The sequence below is a fragment of the Sphaerodactylus townsendi genome, linkage group LG07 (genome assembly GCF_021028975.2).
Source record: "Sphaerodactylus townsendi isolate TG3544 linkage group LG07, MPM_Stown_v2.3, whole genome shotgun sequence".
Lineage (NCBI taxonomy): Eukaryota > Metazoa > Chordata > Lepidosauria > Squamata > Sphaerodactylidae > Sphaerodactylus > Sphaerodactylus townsendi.
The window spans coordinates 95,647,177-95,666,674 of record NC_059431.1 but is presented as its reverse complement, the minus strand read 5'-3'; the positions used below and the strand labels follow the sequence as shown (position 1 = coordinate 95,666,674).

General features: G+C 45.3%; 1 protein-coding gene across 2 annotated transcripts; it reads right to left on the bottom strand.

Moving 5' to 3' along the window:
- Window positions 1-435: 435 nt before the first annotated feature.
- Window positions 436-19,484, bottom strand: LOC125436747 (acrosin binding protein). Of its 2 annotated transcripts, XM_048503994.1 has the most exons (10): window positions 19,208-19,484; window positions 13,433-13,645; window positions 11,432-11,526; window positions 10,200-10,308; window positions 8,061-8,442; window positions 5,314-5,446; window positions 4,546-4,728; window positions 4,031-4,195; window positions 3,854-3,940; window positions 436-964 (listed from the first exon to the last, which is right to left on the bottom strand). In XM_048503994.1, exons 1-10 carry the CDS (start codon window positions 19,407-19,409, stop codon window positions 851-853), a joined length of 1,683 nt encoding a protein of 560 aa, XP_048359951.1. In that variant the 5' UTR covers window positions 19,410-19,484; the 3' UTR covers window positions 436-850. The 2 variants fall into 2 exon arrangements, with proteins under 2 accessions (XP_048359951.1, XP_048359952.1); XM_048503995.1 differs by lacking the exon at window positions 436-964 and having other exon boundaries at window positions 3,852-3,959.
- Window positions 19,485-19,498: the final 14 nt, after the last annotated feature.

Here is a 19,498-nt window from a genome sequence, read left to right as displayed (position 1 = left end):
TAGGTCCCACTACATACCTCATGGCTAACAGACTCTATTCCCCCCACCCATGAGTCCCGTAGGTCCACCTCCCCCCACCCCTGCTCATTTCAAGAACATCTTGCAGGGGTCTGCAACTTGCGGCTCTCCAGATGTTCATGGATTACAATTCCCATCAGCCCCAGCCACCATGGCCAATTGGTCAAGGTGGCAGGGGCTGATGGGAATTGTAGTCCATGAATATCTGGAGAGCCGCAGGTTGCAGACCCATTCTAGTGATAGACTGTGACTGTGTCATTTGGAGGAGGGCAACCAAATTTGGAGGTTGAAATGCAGAATTCTAGACACACACGTCACACATTGTTAAGGATGCAAAAAATGTCACCGAAGTATCCCACTCTTCTCTCTTCCTCTCCCCCCACCCCGCTGAACTCGACAGAGATGAGCAAGCTGGAATTGGGGGCTGAAAAAACTCTTTATGAAAAGAAATACAAAGCATATCAAGCTAGCATTGATGGGTATCAAATGGTCATGGGGGGAGAAACTGTGATTCCTCAGCAAAAGCCTTCTCTCTTGTTGAGTTTATCCAAACTGAAAGAGCCACAAGTATTCAATACAAGCAGTTTTGCTGGAGAGAAGACACATTTACCTGTGAGACTGATTTCACAGCAGCACAAATAACGATGGAGCCACTCCTGATGCCGAATGGGGAGAAGAGGCGATGGTATTTCAGCCACAGAAGGCAGGTTATGTCGAGCATGCCAGAGAAGAGTTCTATCTGGAGAGGTGATGGTGATGCTGTTTTCTCTGTCCTTCTTTCCCCTTCCCATTTTCCCTGTGGAAAATTGCTCCTCGGCAGTCATGCCTGCATTCACCCCTCTGAAAAACTTGAAAATTTCTGGCTCCAGAGCTGCACCTCCTCTTTCCCTTCTTCGGCACTCAGAACATGGTACGTCTCTTTTTTGAAGCAGCCACGCCGCAGGACCTGCAGTCAAAGGAGGAAAAGATGAGCAAAGGAACCAGAGCTGGCTCCTGTTACAGCCTTCCAACTTCACGGATTGGGCGCCATGGGCCTTGCAGTGCACCCGCTGGGCAGTTGCCGCATGTTAGGAATTGGGCAAGACATAGATTTTCTGTGCACGTGTTATGGAGTCAACATACACATGAAAAGTCAACACATTTCCCAATTTGATATGGTAATCAGCCATAGAAATCCCACTCCCAATGTTCCAGTTCACATTAATGTAATATCTGCGGAAGGCTGCACGCTCAACTCAAAATGAATGTACTTCGTCCCCCAACTATCTAGATGGTATTGTTTGTTGTGACCAGTAATTCTCAAGGTGGTGCTCACAAGGCCTCAGGTGGCGGCTCCTACTGACGTGTTCCCAAGTGCCCGTTTCCTTCTTCCATAAAGTGAACTACTGGCCCTGTCCTGCGATCACTTTATTGGAGTAGGAAGTGATTCAGAAGGGCTGAGGGGTGGCTTAGATCTTTGTGCAGGGAGAGGATCCCCATGGAATTAGTTCTCTTCAGCGCAGGACACTCAGGTTAGAGTCTCCCATTTTGCAGCTGACCTCCAGAATCAGGTAGGGTTGCAAACCTTTCTGTCAGAAGAGGTTCAATTGGTTCAAACGGTAAATATGAATACTGGGTGTAAGCAGCCATAATATTTAAAGAAAGCTCATGGCAACATCCCACTGGGTTGTCCACTTTGGATTGGAAAATTCCTAGGGATTTGTAGGGTGGAGCCTGGGGAGAGACTGAGTGGGCCCTTTCTGCACAAATTACCTAAAACCATCTAAAAAGATCCCTCCTTTTTCACAACTTTTGACCACACTCACCCCCTCAAAATGATTTATGGGCACCATTAGGTATTTTCCCCCTTTTTGAGTTATTTGTTGAATTGATGCTTCAATGCTTCTTGCTACAATTTTCTGAAGCTCATATAATCAATGTTTCGAAGATTCCCTTCCTCAAATTAAAAAAAAACCCCACACAAATGATTAAAATAAAAAGGCGAGGGGGAATAGAGTGAGCTTAGAAAATGGCGCCGAGGAGAAAGTTCAGGAATGGCAGAGAAATGAGGGAAAAGTAGTCAATAACTTTCATAGCAAATAAGGTTTTGAAAATGTTTCAGGCAAAATAATCGATTTAAAAGGGGATTCATTTAAAACGTTTTGAGGCTGGAAATAAAACATTTTCAGGGAAAATCAGTGCAGAACTCCACAGAGGAAACGTTTTATTTCCTGCTTCAAAATGTTTTTAAAAGTTGGTGAGGAAAAGGCGAATAACTGGTGAGGAAAAGTCCACCCTCCAAAGCAGCCATTTTCTCCAGAAGAACTCATCTTTCCACAGTCACTAATTCCCTCCTTCTACCAGAAAGCCTCTTTTAAAAAGGAAACTGATATTGCCAAAGTTTGGTGATGTTACAATGATCTATTGATATTATGTACTATTTCCCCATTTTTTCAAAAGGAGTAAGCCTAACCATTTCTCTTGTTGGGTTATAAGGGCAAAGGTGCAGACTGAGCATTTTCCCTTAGAATTTTGGAGCAAAAAGGGCTGATGACTATCTTTATTTAAAAGCAAGCTGGGAACCAGTAGATCAGTTAATAGGTTGTATTAACTGTAATATGACCTTTCAATTACCAATTTGTTAAAAAGTCTAAAAATGCTGGTCAAAGGCCGTAACAAATAAAACAAACAAACAAGGCCTCTGGTGTGTGTGTGTGTGGGGGGGGGGAATGGCATCCATGGAGACTAAGGTAAGGAAAATGGTGCTGACATGAGCAAAGACATGCAAAAATTCATATTTTCCCACCCACAAATTTGTCCAAAGGGGTTTTGATAGAAATCTGTCAAAAAAAATTATACGAAACTGGTGGTGGTGGCAGAAAGTGCCATCAAATTACAACTGACTTATGGCAACCCTGCTTTCAAAGCGAGAAACATTCCGGGGTGGTTTGCCATTGCTTTCTGCTAGGTAGCAGCCCTGGACTTCCTTGGTAGTCTCCCATCCAAATATTGACCGGAGCTGATCCTACTTAGCTTCCAAGATCCAATGAGATTGGGCCAGCCTGGGCTTTTGAGGTCACAGCTGTACCAAATTAGGTTTTGGCAAAGATTTCAGAAAAGCAGGTCAAAAACACAGCAACAGGACGGATAGAGAGTAATGTTTTGTGGATGCTCCTGAAAACAACAGTGCTGTCAGCAAGTCAAGGCAGAGCAAAATCTCCATATGTCCTGGATTCTAATTATGATATTTCCTGTACCAGAAGTCCTTTTCCTGCCCCCACCAAAACAGGCCCTCCTGTCCCTTTAAAGAAAACCCAGTCCTTCTCTCTCTGGATCCTGATGATCATTTATGTTGGACTTGCCCCTTCAACCATCTCCTGTTCATTGCCCTGCTGGAGTTCCAGAAGGTGTGCTCTGCTCCTCATTTGTTCTACTCCTTGGTGTTGTGGTGTAGCGGTTAAGAATGGTGGACTCTAGTCAGGAGAACCATGTTTGATTCCCCACTCCTCCACCTGAGCAGTGAACTCTAATCTGATGAACCAGATTTGTTTCCCCACTCCACCACATGACACTTGCTGGGTGACCTCTCTCCGAACTCTCTCAGCCCCACCAACTTCACAAGGTGTTTGTTGTGGGGAGGGCAAGGGAAGGTGATTGTAAGCCCCTTTGAGACTCTTTAAGGTACATAATAGCAGGGTATAACACCCCCCCCCCAGCTCTTCTTCTTCCGTTAGTGGTCAAGAAGGCAGACAATTGGCTGCATGAATTCCAATGAACAAAAGGCGTTGCTCCTAGGGAGGGAAGGGTTAACCGAAGAGCTATGGGACTCCTGGTAAAAACAGACTCATGTCCTCACCTTCTGTCCGCTGAGGCTGTTCTCCAGGCACTGGTGGCTCTTGAAAGCACAATAGTTGGGGTGTTCAACTCTTTCAGAGTCACAGACCTGGAAAGAAGCAGGAGATCTGAGAGGAACAAGTTTATAACGGAGCGGGGTGGGGGTGGGGGGAGAGCCAGCCATGCCATTCCTTCTTACCTTGTCTGGGTAATCTCCTTGCTGGAAGAAAGAATATTCAGTTTGCAACCACAGATAAACACGGGGATCATCACAGCCGTGAGTGGCCAAGCGTCCGCACCAGTGGTCTGCCTTGTAGCCTCCATAGACATCCATCCCATAGTACTCTACCTCTGGGGAGCTAACCTGAAGATACAAAGAGGAGATCCAACACTGCGGCTACCCAACACTGAATAAAATGGGGCTTGTCTGCAAGATAAGATTGCCAACTCCAATTGGGAAAATCTTGGAGATTTAGAGGGTGGAGCCTGGAAATGGTAAAGTGTGGGGACAAGAGGGACTTCCGTGAGGCGTAATGCCCTACAGCCCACCCTCCAAAGCAGCCATTTCCTTCAGGGAAATCGATCTTTCTCATCTGGAGATCAGTCATCATTTTGGAAAATCCCTATTGGCAACAATATTGCTGACCTATGTAGACCTCTGCCCCATCTTGTTAACAAGCTCTTTCAGCATTTTCAGCCTCATCTTTATCTTACCTTGGTGCCTGTATCCTGGTACTGGGACCCAATGCCAGGGTTAATGTAGGCAGTGTATTTGGCACTGCTCTCGCAATGGACACGCCTCAGATCGGAGGCTCTTTGGCACTGCTCCATTTTCAGGGAACAGAAGGCACACATGGGACATAGGTCAGTGTGACGTCGGCCAAGGCTGTCACACACCTGGAGAGTGGTGGACCAATGAAAAGACAACAACAGTGTTTGAGATTCTAGAACAATCTTCCTCCCTCCTGTCTCTCACGAGGTGTCCAAAAGGGGAGGCATGGGGCCTTCACCATCTGCCAACATATATATATATATATGTTCTAGGAGGTTCTAGGCCCCTGCTGTATTTGGATTCAACCAAAAAGTGGAGTTCATCTAACAGCCCCACATTTCTCCATCTGGAGGTATTGTAGAAAACAGCACAGGAGGAGGTTTCTATCCTCAGAAGGATTCTGTGGCAAGAAGGATGAAAAGGAGACCCAGGGGCCCCTTCTGCACATGCAGAATAATGCACTTTCAATCCACTTTCACAATTTTTGAAAGTGGATTTTGCTACTCCGCACAGTAAAATCCAGCTGCAAAGTGCACTGAAAGTGGATTGAAAGTGCATTATTCTGCATGTGCGGAATGGGGCCCCAGTGTCAAGACTTACCAAGCCTCAGATAAAACAGGGACTCAGTGATGAAACTTACCAGGCCCCAGATAAACAGCAACACAGTCTCAAGGCCCCAGATAAAACAGGGACCCAGAGTCAAGGTTTACCAGACTGCCGTAGCCCAAGATTTTGTCCTCCATTTCTTTCCAGGCCTTGCTAACCACTGAGGAGACACAGATGTCTTCGAGCACCGCAAAGCACAATATCAATACAGCATCATCCTTCTCAAGATCTAAGAGTCTAAAGGCAATAAGAAAAGGGCAGAATGGAGCAAACAGTGAGGGCCATTTTTATTTAATATGCAACCATCTTCCACATCCATCTCTGAAATTCTACATGGGCTTACAGGATCAGGTTAGTCTTGTCTACTTTAATGGGCAATGGTCTCCAAAGTCTCATGCAGAGATCTTTCATCCTCTCTTACACTAAACCCTACAAAGAATATCATCCAAGAGCTATTCCCATCTCCAGCTTAGCTGCTACTGCCATTTCACAGCTCTTCCTAATCCTGGCAAAGAAGAAAGGGAGGCAGGCAAGGAACATTAGGTTAGGGGTGGCCAACCTATGGTGCTCCAAATGTTCATGGACTACAATTCCCATCAGCCCCTGCCAGCATAGCCAACTGGTACTTCGGTAATTAGGTCCTTCTGTAACTCTACCTTCAATGGCTCAAGGAAGGTGGAGTACCAGGTGCTTTGCAGGGCAAGAAACAATTGTCGTGGCCACTGGGATGGATCCAACCATCCTCCATCCCAGGTGATCCCAACTCCTTTGAGCCTGTTGGCACTTTTGGAATTCTGACACAGCTTGGTGGGTGGAGAAACAAAATGGCTGCCACAAAATGACTGCTGCAGGAGGCCAATATTGCCACAAAATGACCGCCGCAGCTTAACTTCATTCACACAGTGCAGATCTTTGTGCTGTGGTGGCAGCTGTTGCCAAAGCAATTTTAAAAGAATCTGTGCGGCCAATCAAATCTCCAAGAGCCAATCAGAAGCCTTGCTGGACACAAGCCCTACCTGACCTCGCCCATTTCCTAAAAATGTCTGGCAGGCACCATAAAAGTTGTGGTGGGCTCTGTGACATGCATGGGCACCATGTTGGGGTCCGCTCTCAAACCTACGTGGCTCATCATGCATTGGGAAAACAGAAACAAGATGGGAAGGCTCCTTAGAATGGAGGAAGGCTTCAAAACATGAGCCAAAAGGAAAGGTGGGTATAAATATTGTATTAACTTTTACAATTTATTTATTAAACTTCATTCAGGGGAGCATAGGATAGGAGTAAGAACCAGCCCATAACCTCTCTCTTGTTCAGGGATTTGGCTATTGGGCAGGTAACATGCCTACGTTTGTGGCAAAGAGTGAAAAGGAAGGTGAACTCATAACACAACCCAGTAAACCCAAAGCTATCGTGCTGCTTTGGGCCACCACAGGCAAATTCACGGGCAGGTGGTTAGGGTGATCTTGAAAGATTCTGAGTTGCTGAGGTGGAAGGCAAGCGACCCTGTGGCAACCTCCACCTGACCACTATGGCAACCTCCAAGCACTGAGGCTTCACGTGTGCCTTATTAACTGCTATATAGGGTTGCTGTTGCTTCCAACAAGGGGGGGCTGTCTGATGAAGCACTTGTTCGATATCATGTTCAAATACAGACGCATCCCCAATATTGATTTTATTTACCCCCCACTTTTTCTCCTTCCCCCCAAAGTGGCTTACAGCATTCTCCCCTTCTCCATTTTATCCTCACAACAAGGATAAAACCTAAAACTCCATTTTATCCTCACAAACAAGGATGAAAGAGAGAGAGAAAGACCAAACGACTGACCTGGCATCACCACGTGAGGTTTGTTGGATAAGCAGGGATTTGAACATAGGTCTTCCAGGTTCTAGCCCAATACTACATCTACTACATTTGTTTATGTAGTTTGTTAATTCATTTATACCCTGCTTTTCTCCCCAGTGAGGACCCAAAGTAGTTTATATTATTCTCCTGTCCTCCATTGTATCTTCATAACAATCCTGTGAAGTAGGTTAGGCTGACAGAATATGACTGGCTCAAGATCACCCAGTGAGTTTCACTGGTACTAGGCGAGATTTTAATCTGTATCTTCCAGATACATACCTGAAGGACTGCATCTCCCCGTATTGCCCCATCAGGTCCCTCTGCTCCTCAGAGGAGAACCTACTGGAGGTCCCTGGCCCAAAAGATATCCGGCTGGCCTCGATGAGAGCCAGGGCTTTTACAGTCCTGGCCCCTACATGGTAGAACAGGCTCCCTAAAGAGACCAGGGCCCTGTGAGACTTACAAAGTTTCCGCAGGGCCTGTAAAATGGACCTGTTCCATCAGGCATTCAGCCAGCTGGATTGATTGGTAGATTCCTATAACATCTAGACCTTCCATGGATGAATAACTGTCGCCATCTGAACCAGTCTGTTTTATTAAGTATATCTGTTTTATATTGTATATCAAATTGTGATTTTATTGTTTTTATGACTATTGTTCACTGCCCTGAGCCTTTCAGGGGAGGGTAGACAGACAGACAGACAGACAGACAGACAGACAGACAGACAGACAGACAGACAGACAGACAGACAGACAGACAGACAGACAGACAGACAGACAGACAGACAGACAGACAGACAGACAGACAGACAGACCGAACCACACTGGCTGTCACACCGTCAATTGCACCATAGTTTCCCACTCCAGATAACTTAAGTTTTCCTGAGTTACATCAACTCTGTTGCCTTGTGGTTGGGACAGTGCCAATGAGGCAGGAAACATGGTTACTAGCTGTCCGCATATCCACGGCAGTGGTCTCAACCGCTGCAATCTAGGTTTTGTCCTGACCTGCCTTTGGACTCTGTCCCTGGAGGGTCTTCTTGGACATGCAGCTCTCTTGTGCCTTCAGCAGCTTCAGTGCTTTCCACTTCCTCTGAGGGGAAATCTGTGCTCTCCGAGTGGTGGATGATTGTCGGGATAGGCTGGTCTGTCTCTTTTATCTCCTCAGTTTCCTGAGCATCCGTATCAGAGATAGCTTTGGGCTGGTGGGGGTGATCCTCATGCACAGGGGCTTGGAGAACTCCCTCACTAGCAGTCACCGTGGGGAAGTCCTCCTGGGGCTCAGGCTCCTGGCCTGAGACTGCAAACGAGTATTTCAAAAGGGTATCAATGTCAGAGAGAAGCTCCTTGCCATCGGGTGGCGATGAAACTTGGGCTTCAGTGTGGGGAGCTGTGGAAGGACAAGACACAGAGCAGAGGGGCTAGGAAGGTAGCTTTGCCACTTTTCTGCAGAAATAGATTTCCAGTATCTACATCCCCTTGCCTTAAGGGCAAACTGGCCCTTCAACCAGCCTACCTAGCTTCACCCCTCACACACACACCCCTCCAGACAGGTTACATTTGAGCACAGAAAGATTGCTGTTCGTGCTGACTGCTTGGACGGATGGGAGACCAAGCAGTTTGTCTTAAACAGAACACATCACCAGCACCGCAGCTTGCAGGGAAAAGGGAGGATTAGGGATCAGGAGAGTGTGCCAAAAAGCAGATCAGTGGACTAACAGCAGGCAAGAATCCTTTCAGATTGGTTATTGCTTCAACATTTGTTATTTATTATAGCAGAATATGGATACATTGATATAAACATAGAATCATTGCAAAATTGATGTATTGTATTGCATTTGAAAGCTTGATGTTTGGCTCCAACACACATACGCATACACACACACTTCCACCAGCTGTTGCAGTTATCAACAGGCTAGGAGGGGATGCTGTGGTGGCAGGTGGCTGATGGCCGTGGTGGCAGGGGCTGATGGGAATTGTAGTCCATGGTGGCAGGGTGCTGATGGGAATTGTAGTGTGGCTGTGGTGGCAGGGGCTGATGGGAATTGTAGTCCATGAACATCTGGAGAGCTGCAGGTAGCAGACCCCTGCTGTAGGATGAATTATGAATTACAGGCTGCAGTAAGAACATTAGATTGTGGGGAATTACAAATTACAGGCTGCAGTAAGAACATTAGATTGTGGCGGTGTCCCCCCAGTGTTGTGATGGAGGTTTCCCCCTCCCCTCCAAAAAGAACCAACATTATTGCAAGGGGATTTCTCCTGCCGCGGTCCGATAAGTACTTGCATTACAGTCCACACACATACAACCCATTGGTAAAAGAGAACCACCCCCTGAAATCTCAATAGTGAAGTTGTGATATAAATTGCAATATACATAAAATATCTGAATTATTATAACTATTCAACTACTAATATGAGGTGATTTTTTTCCCAGCGGGAAGAAGGGAGGGAATATCCGATCACATCCAATGGGAACACACATGCACTTGAGCTATATGGGATGGAACTGTCAGTCCAGTGAACATGATGCCATTCAGCCCAGCAATATGAAATGCACCAAACCCCAGTATAAAAGGTAATGCCTGCCCAGCTGCAGACAGGGCAAGGAGCGCAGGGAAACAGGGCAGTGGCTAATAACAGCAAACATGCCCCAAAGCGAAGTTTGTAAGGTGAATGTTCTTTCTGTTTGCAGTTAGCTCCCTGTGCATAATGGGCCCCCAAGACCTCATTACCCTAAGCAGGAAAAAAAAATTAGTGCGTTGTCCAATGGGAGTATTGCCTTAATGCTGTCTCCAGTCTTCCAGATTTCAGGCAAGCCTTTTTGTGGCCCTTTTCTTAAAAGACATAGATCTAGTCCCAGATTAACTGATGTCCTTCTGAATGGAAAATAGGCAAAGGCAGTGGTGGGATCCAGCACGTTCACACCACTTTGGCAGGACTGGTTGTTAAAATGGTGCTTGTAAACAACCAGTTGTTAAATTATTTGAATGTCCAGGGCTGCTACACAGAGGCCGTAATGACAAACCACCTCTGCATGTTTCTTGCCTTTGAAACCTTACTGGGTTACCATAAGTTGGCCGTGACTTGACACACATTTTTCACACACACATTATGGAGGGGGGAGTCTGGTGTGGATGTCTGTACCTGATTCTTCTGTGGGCTTAACCGAAGTTTCCAAGAGATCCAGCAATTGGGCTGTTTCTGCAGAGATACTGGTTGTTTCTTCAGCACCCGCAATAGGACACATGATCCGCTGTGCAGGGAAGAATTTGGAGACACTGCGGAAACAGACTACACTGCCTCTGCTTATGGACCCCAGTTAAAGGCTGCAAACCCCAGGTTGGAAAATTCCTGGATATTTTGGGGTGGAGCCTGGGGAGGGTGGGGTGTATCATGCCATAAGTTCACCTTCCAAAGCTCCCATTTTCTGCTCCCATTTTCTACACCACATGTAAGTCCAAGGGATCCCCAGGTCCCACCTGGAGGCTGGCAACCCTACCTCTACTATATTACTTGATATCCTCTCTAGTAAGGGTTCTTGATCTTCCCCCACTTCCCATTCAAGGGTCATCCTTTGTCTTTGACACCCACTCCTTTCTTTGTAGCTTATACCCCATATCATCAGATATTAATCTAAAAACTTTTGTTGAAGTGAGTCAGTTTTCTCAATTACAAACATGGGATTTACTAGTTTAATGAAATAGTGATCAGTAATTTGATTTATTTCTGAGTCCACTTTGTATCTTGGGGCATTCAACATTATAAATATAAGCCCTGCAAGTCCGTACAACATTAAATCCTCACTGTCCTAACAGCCCTACTCTGGGCTTTGTGAAGACAACTGACACATCCTGTTCTTGTCTGCGGGTATTGTAATTTATTCCCAGTGTGGTGTAGTGGTTAAGAGTGGTGGACTCTAATCTGGGTCTTTCCCCCCTTCTCCACATCAGCAGCAGACTCTTATCTGGTGAACTAAATTTGTTTCTCTGCTCTGATATATGAAGCCTGCTGGGTGACCTTGGGCTAGTCACAGTTCTCTCAGAACTCTCTCAGCCCCATTTACCTCACAAGGTGTCCCTTGTGGAGAGAGGAAGGGAAAGGAGCTGGTAAAACCACCTTGAGTCTCCTTACAGGAGAGAAAGGCAGGGTATAAATCTAAACTCTTCTTCATAATTCCTGTTTCCCAGCTTCCCTATTCACTGACTGTTGTTGGGTCTTCTGGATGAATTTCTCAGTTCAGACCCTCTCCTCTTTTGCCTGACTTGGTATTTGGATTCTCCCTCTTCCAGCCAACTCCCATTCTAGGCCTCTCGTTTCAGCTGGGTGCACTTGCCTGTGTTCACCTCAGCTCCAACCCTACCTTAGTTCCACCTCACCTTGATGTAGAACTTCTGATCTAAGCATCGAAACTGTGCAAACAGACAGAAGGTCTCGAAACGCTGGATCTGGGGCAAGTCAGCACAGATAGGACCTGAAAGCAGTGACCAGGGAAAGCCATCAACTTCACTACGGGAAGCAAAAGTACATCTTCAACACAGAATAAAAGCCAATTGACACATCAGGTTAATATCAGCACAGGAAGGAGGGCCATATCAGAATAGAGAGCAGCAGACCAAATAAGCCAGTGAACAATTTTAGTGGGGCCCAGGTAGTATGCCCCACCAACAATATTAGCATCAACAGTGTCTCTAGCACCCAGAATAGAAAGTGTTTTACAAAACATTGCTTGGATCTCATGGAAGATGTCTACCTGCACAACACTCCTTGCATAAGTCAGTGCACTAAAATTATTACTTTGTATCTGCTTTTACACTATTTCCTGCCCTCTTTATGAGGAATTAAGGACCAAATTTATTAAGAATCTCTTGGCAATTGATGTGGGCACCGCAATGGTTGAAAACTTGATTCATTTTCTGTTGGACATTGATCTACCGGATCTAACCAAGTTGAGCTATTCACGCATGCTTAAGGAAAATTAAGTTAAATTTTGCAAAGTGACTTGTATGTTATATTATTTCATTGTTTATGGACATTTGTTCCATCATTTCTTCAATGCGAATGTTTTTATAAGATTTTAGCTACCAGGGTACTTGTGTTGTTTGTTTTTGTTTTCCTCTTTCTTTCTCAGCCAAGTTAGGTGATTGTCCTGGATATGGAAAGATTATCAAGGCCTATGGTCAATCCGATAAAATTCTTTCTACAGTACTACTACTCCTTGCTGTCTGCTTTTGCCAAGTAAAAGCCAGCATGATGTAGTAGTTAGGAGTTGTGGACTCTAATCTGGGGAACTGGATTTGTTCCCCACTCCTCCACATGAGGCATCTGGGTGACCATGGGCTAGTCACAGTTTTCTCAGAACTCTCTCAGTCCCATCTATCTCACAAGAAGAAGAAGAGTTTGGATTTATACCCGCACTCTTTCTTTCCTGTAAGGAGACTCAAAGGGACTTGCAATCTCCTTGCCCTTCCCCCCTCCCAACAAACACCTTGTGAGGTGGGTGGGGCTGAGAGAGCTCCGAAGAGCTGTGACTAGCCCAAGGTCACCCAGCTGGTGTGTGCTGGAGCGCGCAGGCTAATTTAGTTCACCAGATAAGCCTCCACAGCTCAGAGCTGGGAATCAAACCCTGTTCTCCAGATTAGAGTGCACCTGCTCTTACGCCACTGCCATTTGTTTGGGGGGAGGGGAAGGGAAGGTGCTCATAAGCCACTTTGAGACTCCTTAAAGGTAGAGAAAAAGGTGGGGTATGAAAACCAACTCTTCTAAGAGTATTTAGTATAGTCAGACCCTGGCTCTGTTAAGGTTGATATTGTCTACTTGGACTGGCAGTAGCTCTCCAAAGTCTCACATTACCTACTACCAGATCTTTTAAATTGGGAAAGCCAGGATTGAATCAGGGATCTTCTGCACGCAAGGCAGATAACTCCGCTGCTAATACACATGTTTGTGTATTTTCTGTACAAGCAACATATAGCACAAGGTATTTCTACCAACACAATTTCAAAACTAAATTGAATGAAATCATGCAAACTTTGTTCTCCATTCCATTGCTCCAGGCAGACGTTGCTGTTTTGTTAAAACTTATATATAAAAGCACTGTTTTGAAGCACCCCTTGAACCACTGTTTGCTAAAAAAAAAACACCCCTGTACTAAGTACCTTTTCCTCTCTGCCTCACAAATTTAAACTCTTTCCCCTCAGGACACACATGGCCATTTTGGCTAACATCTTGCAGGGACTTGGGGCTGGGGTGGGGTGGGGGTTAAGACTTGGTCTGAACACAGAAAATCAGTCTGATAATAACCGGAGAGAGGACAGCCAGTGTCACCACAAAATGGTGCCCGAGGGAATCCAGAGCATGTGCAAATGAGCGGCACGCACCTTCTGGGATCTGGCCATGGTTCTCAAACTCATCAAGTTGCTTGATTTTCGGGCTCTGGCAGCCTTTGCTGCGCCGGGTCTGGCACATCATGCTGGCCTTCCACTCTGGCCTCAGAGCAGAGAAGAAGACTTCATACTCGTCTTCTGTAAGAGGGCTGCCTGGGTCCGAGGACAATGTTCTAGGGATCAACTGTGACAGGAAGAATGGGAACCCTAAAGAAGAAGAAAAGAACACGAAGAGAGAGGAGTTTTCATCAGAAGGAAGACACGAATGAGACCAGTTCTAACAAAACCAACTGTTGGTAGGCTGGCGTAGTGTTACCAGCCTCCAGGTGGGGCTTAGAGACCTCCCAGAATTGCAAATGAGCTCTACGTGACAGAGATCAGTTCCCCTGGATAACAGGGTTGCTTTGGAAAGTACACTTTATGGCATTATAGTTCCCTCTCTTCCTCAAACCCTGCCCTCCCTAGGCTCCACCCCCAAATCTCCAAGAATTTGCCAACATATAGAGTAGCCTTAGCCTACACTCTGTACAGCCCAGACTCCAAAGCAGCCATTTTCTCCGGGAGAATTGATCTCTGTAATCTGGAGTTCAGATGTAATCCTGGCCGATCTCCAGGCTCCAGCTGGAAACTGACAACCCTATCTGAAACCCACAAGAGAGACAATGACTGGACATTATTTATTACGTCTCATGGTTGAACCCACTCAACTGCCTTACACAGGAAATCATGCCTCAGAGAGTTATGACAGATTCTACACCACGCCCAAATTTGAGCCAACCCTCCTTCCCTGCAACTTTTCCTTATACATGGATGCAAAATGATTTTGCTTTAATATGCACCTGAACAAGTGACTTATGCCAGAATAAATGATGCTAGTCTTTAAGGTGCCGCCTGTTTTATTGGCTTTGAATGCCTGTGTCGTAGCAAGAATAGTAGCATGAAGCATTAACCAACCAACCACCCCCCCCGTGCTTTCGCAGTTGGGCTGAGCAAGTGAAAACACCCTCTCTCCTTCATCCAGCTTTCTTTTAAAAAGAAAAAGAAGCCAATATTATTCTGCTGCTATCAGAAACAGTCAAATGTAGAATCCCTGAAATTATAATAAAGGCCCTGGTCTTAGTGAATGCATTCCTTTCCACCTCTGAAAGCAGCACGTTTTCCTAAATAGAATGGGGCCACCTACTGGTCAGCATAGAGATTTAAATTTTTTTCTAAATATTGGGCTTTCCCACACTCAGCATTTATTTCATATCCAAGGTGTTTTCAATCCCATCATTTACCTTGAAATCTGCCCACACTCCCTCCTAGGAACTTTATTTCCTGACTGGCATAATTGTTTTTTTTTTGCTTTTTTCCCCCCATCCATGCACTGTAGTGATGCTTTGTAGCCTCACTGATTCAATGATCTAAAAAATAACACCCCCCCCCAAAGAAAACTCATGAAATAATAAAAACTGAGAGGAGAGGGGGAAAGCACTGAGGTGAGGGACCAAAAAGATGTCAGAGTAAGCATAAATGAGCAGCCGCTCAGGCGTTGTGGATAACGGCCTGCCGTTTTTTGGTGGGGGGAGGGGTAATCATTTCAAGTATGTTCACACTGTGAGGGAAGCTAGCTTGGAAACATTTCACTGAAAAACAGTGTGGTAAAAGTGTTTTCAGAAACAACTAGGCAAAAGCTGCTTGGAACCGTTTTCAGAACCAAATTTGAGGGGATGGGGGATGTGCGGAACTCCACAGAGGAAATGTTGCATTAGTGGGCTGGAAACCATATAAACAGCATGTGCAGAAAAGGCCATGCTCAAGCCATTGGGGGAAAGAATCGAACATTAAGGAAAATTTTAATAGAGGCTATAAGGTTGTCAGCTACCAGTTGATCATTCTAGCACACATTCATCATCCTGGTGAAAGCTGCATGTGCTAAAGGAAAAATAAAAACAAAAAGTGGAGATATTGTCCTGTTTAGGCCCCTATGAGCTTGCAGAATCTTGGCGATTGAATTTAGAGCTTTTCCTCAAGCCACCTTTCTTTCAGGAAAAGAAAAAACTAAGCAAATAAATCCTATGTGTTGAATTGCAAATTAAATTTACACCTGACTTGCCCAAAGTTATCCAGCAAAGTTCCATGGCAGAGTGGGATTTGAACCTGGATCTCCCAGATCTGCACTGTAACTACTACACTACGTTGGTTCTATAATTTCTTAGAGTCCTTAATTCTTTTCTCCCTCCATTTCCCCTCTTCTTCCTTAAACTGATGGTGCCAGCTCTCTTCAACATCCCGTGTCTTCCAAGCATGCTCAGTTCTCATGGAGCCATTTTGGGACTTTTTAAAAACCTATAAATTTAAATGATGTTAAATATAAATTATATACTTAATATTTTTTTCTACATACCTGTGGAGTTTCATCACCATACAGAAACCACTCATGAGAGGAAAAAGTTGAGGGGTTTAGTTATATCCCCACTCCAGGGCTCTATAATATCTCAGGTACTTAAACAGACCAATTTCCACATGTTCCTTTATACCCCCTCCCAATTGACTTTCTACTGCTTTTTGTCAACGGCTCCTAACCTCATCATACATATATAACCATATATATATAACCAATCTAAGGAGGCTGCTAAGAGCAGCAGTGGCGTAGGAGGTTAAGAGCTCGTGTATCTAATCTGGAGGAACCGGGTTTGATTCCCAGCTCTGCCGCCTGAACTGTGGAGGCTTATCTGGGGAATTCAGATTAGCCTGTACACTCCCACACATGCCAGCTGGGTGACCTTGGACTAGTCACAGCTCTTCAGAGCTCTCTCAGCCCCACCTACCTCACAGGGTGTTTGTTGTGAGGGGGGAAGGGCAAGGAGATTGTAAACCCCTTTGAGTCTCCTGCAGGAGAGAAAGGGGGGATATAAACCCAAACTCTTCTCTTCTTCTAAAAAAAACTCAACAATCCTGCCTTTTGCAGTGATCATGCACAAACCATCCACTTTAGCATCAATGGTGATAAAAAGGGCCTTTGAGTCACAGCTGATTTACAGCAACCCCCCTATGGTTTTCAAGGCATGAGAACAACAGAGGTGGGTTGCTATTACCAGCCTGCATAGTGACTCTGGACTTCCTTGGTGGCCTCCAGTACCAGATTTACCTACAGGCCTGGGAGGTTGCAGCCTAGGGTCTCAAAATCTAGGGGGTCATCAGACAAGGTGTATAATATTTTTGACGTGATATAGGACTTCCATACACATTTATGCATGTTTTCCAATCACAATAACATCTTATGTCCTTTTAGAGGAGGAATTGTGAATTGCGGAATTTTAAACACTCGTCGTCATCCTTGGTTTTACTCAATTTTGTTTTAAACATTCTTCCATTTTCCTCCAGTCGTGAGGGAGGGGGATTGAAAGAGGCCTCACAAGTGGAGTTCTCTAGGGCCTGAATCCAGCACTCATGGTCTCCAATCCAAATACTCACCAGCGCCAACCCTGCTTAGCTTCCGAAATCTGATAAGGTCAGGCTAACCTGGGCCATCCAGGTCTGGGTTAGCACTGGCTGCAGTGTATTTTGAAAGGATCCTGCCTTTGAATAGGGTGGCACCATTTTATCAGTTTAACCCTCAGCTGTCGCTAGACTGATCCTCCGTGAAAATGTCTGATCTGCCTTTACAGCCGCCTAAGCGAGCAGCAGTGAAATCACCTGCGGAGTAACGTTTTAATCTACCCGGTCGCCTTTCGATTTATGCAGATGATTCTGCATTCCACAATGATGAAAGAGGAAGAAATATTTTCTGTCCCCACATTGCTGATAGTTCTGAATACATTTAACACTTCATCCCATTTGGTTCTTTTCTTTGCAGAAAGAAGACAATTGGACACAAATAAGCTTGTACAGTTAAAGCACCGAAAGGTGAACCATGACACCGTATCCCCTTTTGTCTCTATAAGGGGCGGAGGGAACCCCACAAACTGTAGGGAAAGCCTTTATCTGGCTGTCTTGTACTGTAATCATCCTTCCCCGCCCCGTCCTCTGCCACAGATCCTTTTCCCTCAACAGAAATTTAAAAAGCAAAGATTTTTGCTGCAATGGAAAAGCTTAATTTCTTGATTTTTCTGATTTGTCATGCCATTGTAAAAAAAAGCCACAGAAAGAGAAAGAGGCCTTGAATATCACCTATATCACTTTTCTGTTAAAAACAGAAAGAGGCCTTGAATATCACCTATATCAGAAAATGTACGATTGTGGATGACGAGTTTCTTTAAGGATGGCAGGTTGGAGGTCAGGTTGCCAAACTCCAGGGGGGAGCTGGACTTATCTCCAGACTAAAGAGAAATTAGGAGCAGGCACTCTCTCAGAATACAGAGAGGAATCAATCACTCACCCACCAGAAAGGCCCATGGCAGGGTCTTGAACCTCAGCATCTCCTCCATTTTTCCTCAGGGCCTTCCTTGCCTCTCACTAACAAATCATTTGCCATTTTAAAGGCCAACATGGCTGCAGTCCAATGGAATGAGAACACAATGACCTCACAGTCACTGTCAGTCACAGCAAGACAAGAGGCTTGGAGGGCTGAGAGAACATGGTGGATGTGCGTCTATGAGATGAAACAAGTAGTGACAGCAACAGAAAGTATGCTCCTAGAAGGGAGGTTCAAGTTGTGGGTTTTGGCTCTGAACTGGCAGAAAGATTTGCCTCATGGAACACTCTTAGAATGTCATTGTCAGTGCGCTATCATGCAAGAGTAGTTGGTAGATGATGATCCATGCTCTCTTGGCTTGTGACTCACTCCCAACCCAGTAGCCAAATCATTTTTCACTGACATGAAAATGGGTCTTGTATTGAATCAGGCCCTGACCTGAATAGCTCTAGACATGTCTGATCTTGTTATATTTCAGAAGCTAAGTCGGTTCAAATCTAGCTAGCATTTGGATGGGAGACCTACAAGGAAAATGAGGGTTGTGATGTGGCAAACCACCTCTGAATGATTCTTGTCTTGAAAAGCCTATGGTTACCATAAGTCAGTTGTGACTCGATTTAAAAAATCATACCATTGGCCTGTCAAAGTCAGTATTCTCAAACATCCAGCTTTCCAGGGTCACAGATAGGTCTTTCACATCACCTACTACCTGGATCCTTTTAACCGGAGAGTCCTTTCAGTTGGAGAGACCCGGTACCACCTGCATGCGAAGCAGATGCTGCAGCACTGAGCCATGCCTGTCCCCGTGCCCCCACGAATGGCATGAAGCTGGAAGGCCCCATGCATTACTATCTACAGCACCAAATAGCAGGAAAAATGGCACATAATGTAGAAGAGTTTGGATTTCTACCCCTGTAAGGAGACTCAAGGCAGTTTACAAACTCCTTTCCCTTCCTCTCCCCACAACAGACACCTTGTGAGATAGGTGCAGCTGAGGAAGTTCCAAAGAACTGTGACTGGCCAAAGGTCACCCAGCAGGAATGTAGGAGTAAAATAGGAGATCTGGTTCACCAGATAAGAGTCCACCACTCATGTGGAAGCGTGGGGAATCAAACTCGGTTCTCCAGATTAGAGTCCCCCTGCTCTTAACCGCTACATTATGCTGGCTTTAAAGTAGTGACATAAATATTTTGTTGGTCTCTTTGATCTGTTCTACAACTGCATGGAACAAAGGAAACTGTCTTCCTCCATTCCTGTAAACAGACAACAGACTTTGATCATTTCCTAAACAGAGGGTACGTATTTTCCGTTTTACCCTCCCCCATCCCAAGTCATGCAAAAGTTATCCTCCATACTCTTAAGAAAAATACCTGGGTTCTTCCAATTGTTTGCTGCTGGTTGCGCAATGATCTGCTCACTCAACTCTTCCATTACACCTTTCTGCTCCTGTGTACTGCCACCAGTTTTTGCTTTTTTATTTTCTTGGTGCCTGCCTTTGAACAACTTGGGCCTTATGCAAGAGTGGACATGATTGCAGAAGAACATAACACAGGTACTGTCGAAGGCTTTCATGGACGGAATTGATAGCTGTTGTGGATTTTCCGGGCCATGTGGCTGTGGTCTGGTAGTTTTTGCTCCTAAAGTTCTGCCCATATCCAACG

What these genes read in the sequence shown, in the direction of transcription:
- LOC125436747 (XM_048503994.1), bottom strand. Translation starts at nt 19,409, where the DNA reads ATGAAAGCCTTCGACAGTACCTGTGTTATGTTCTTCTGCAATCATGTC. An exon ending in AAACAATTGGAAGAACCCAG is followed by an intron (nt 13,646 to 19,207) that starts GTATTTTTCTTA and finishes CTTCTTCTTTAG; the next exon opens with GGTTCCCATTCTTCCTGTCA. An exon ending in CCATGGCCAGATCCCAGAAG is followed by an intron (nt 11,527 to 13,432) that starts GTGCGTGCCGCT and finishes CACTGCTTTCAG; the next exon opens with GTCCTATCTGTGCTGACTTG.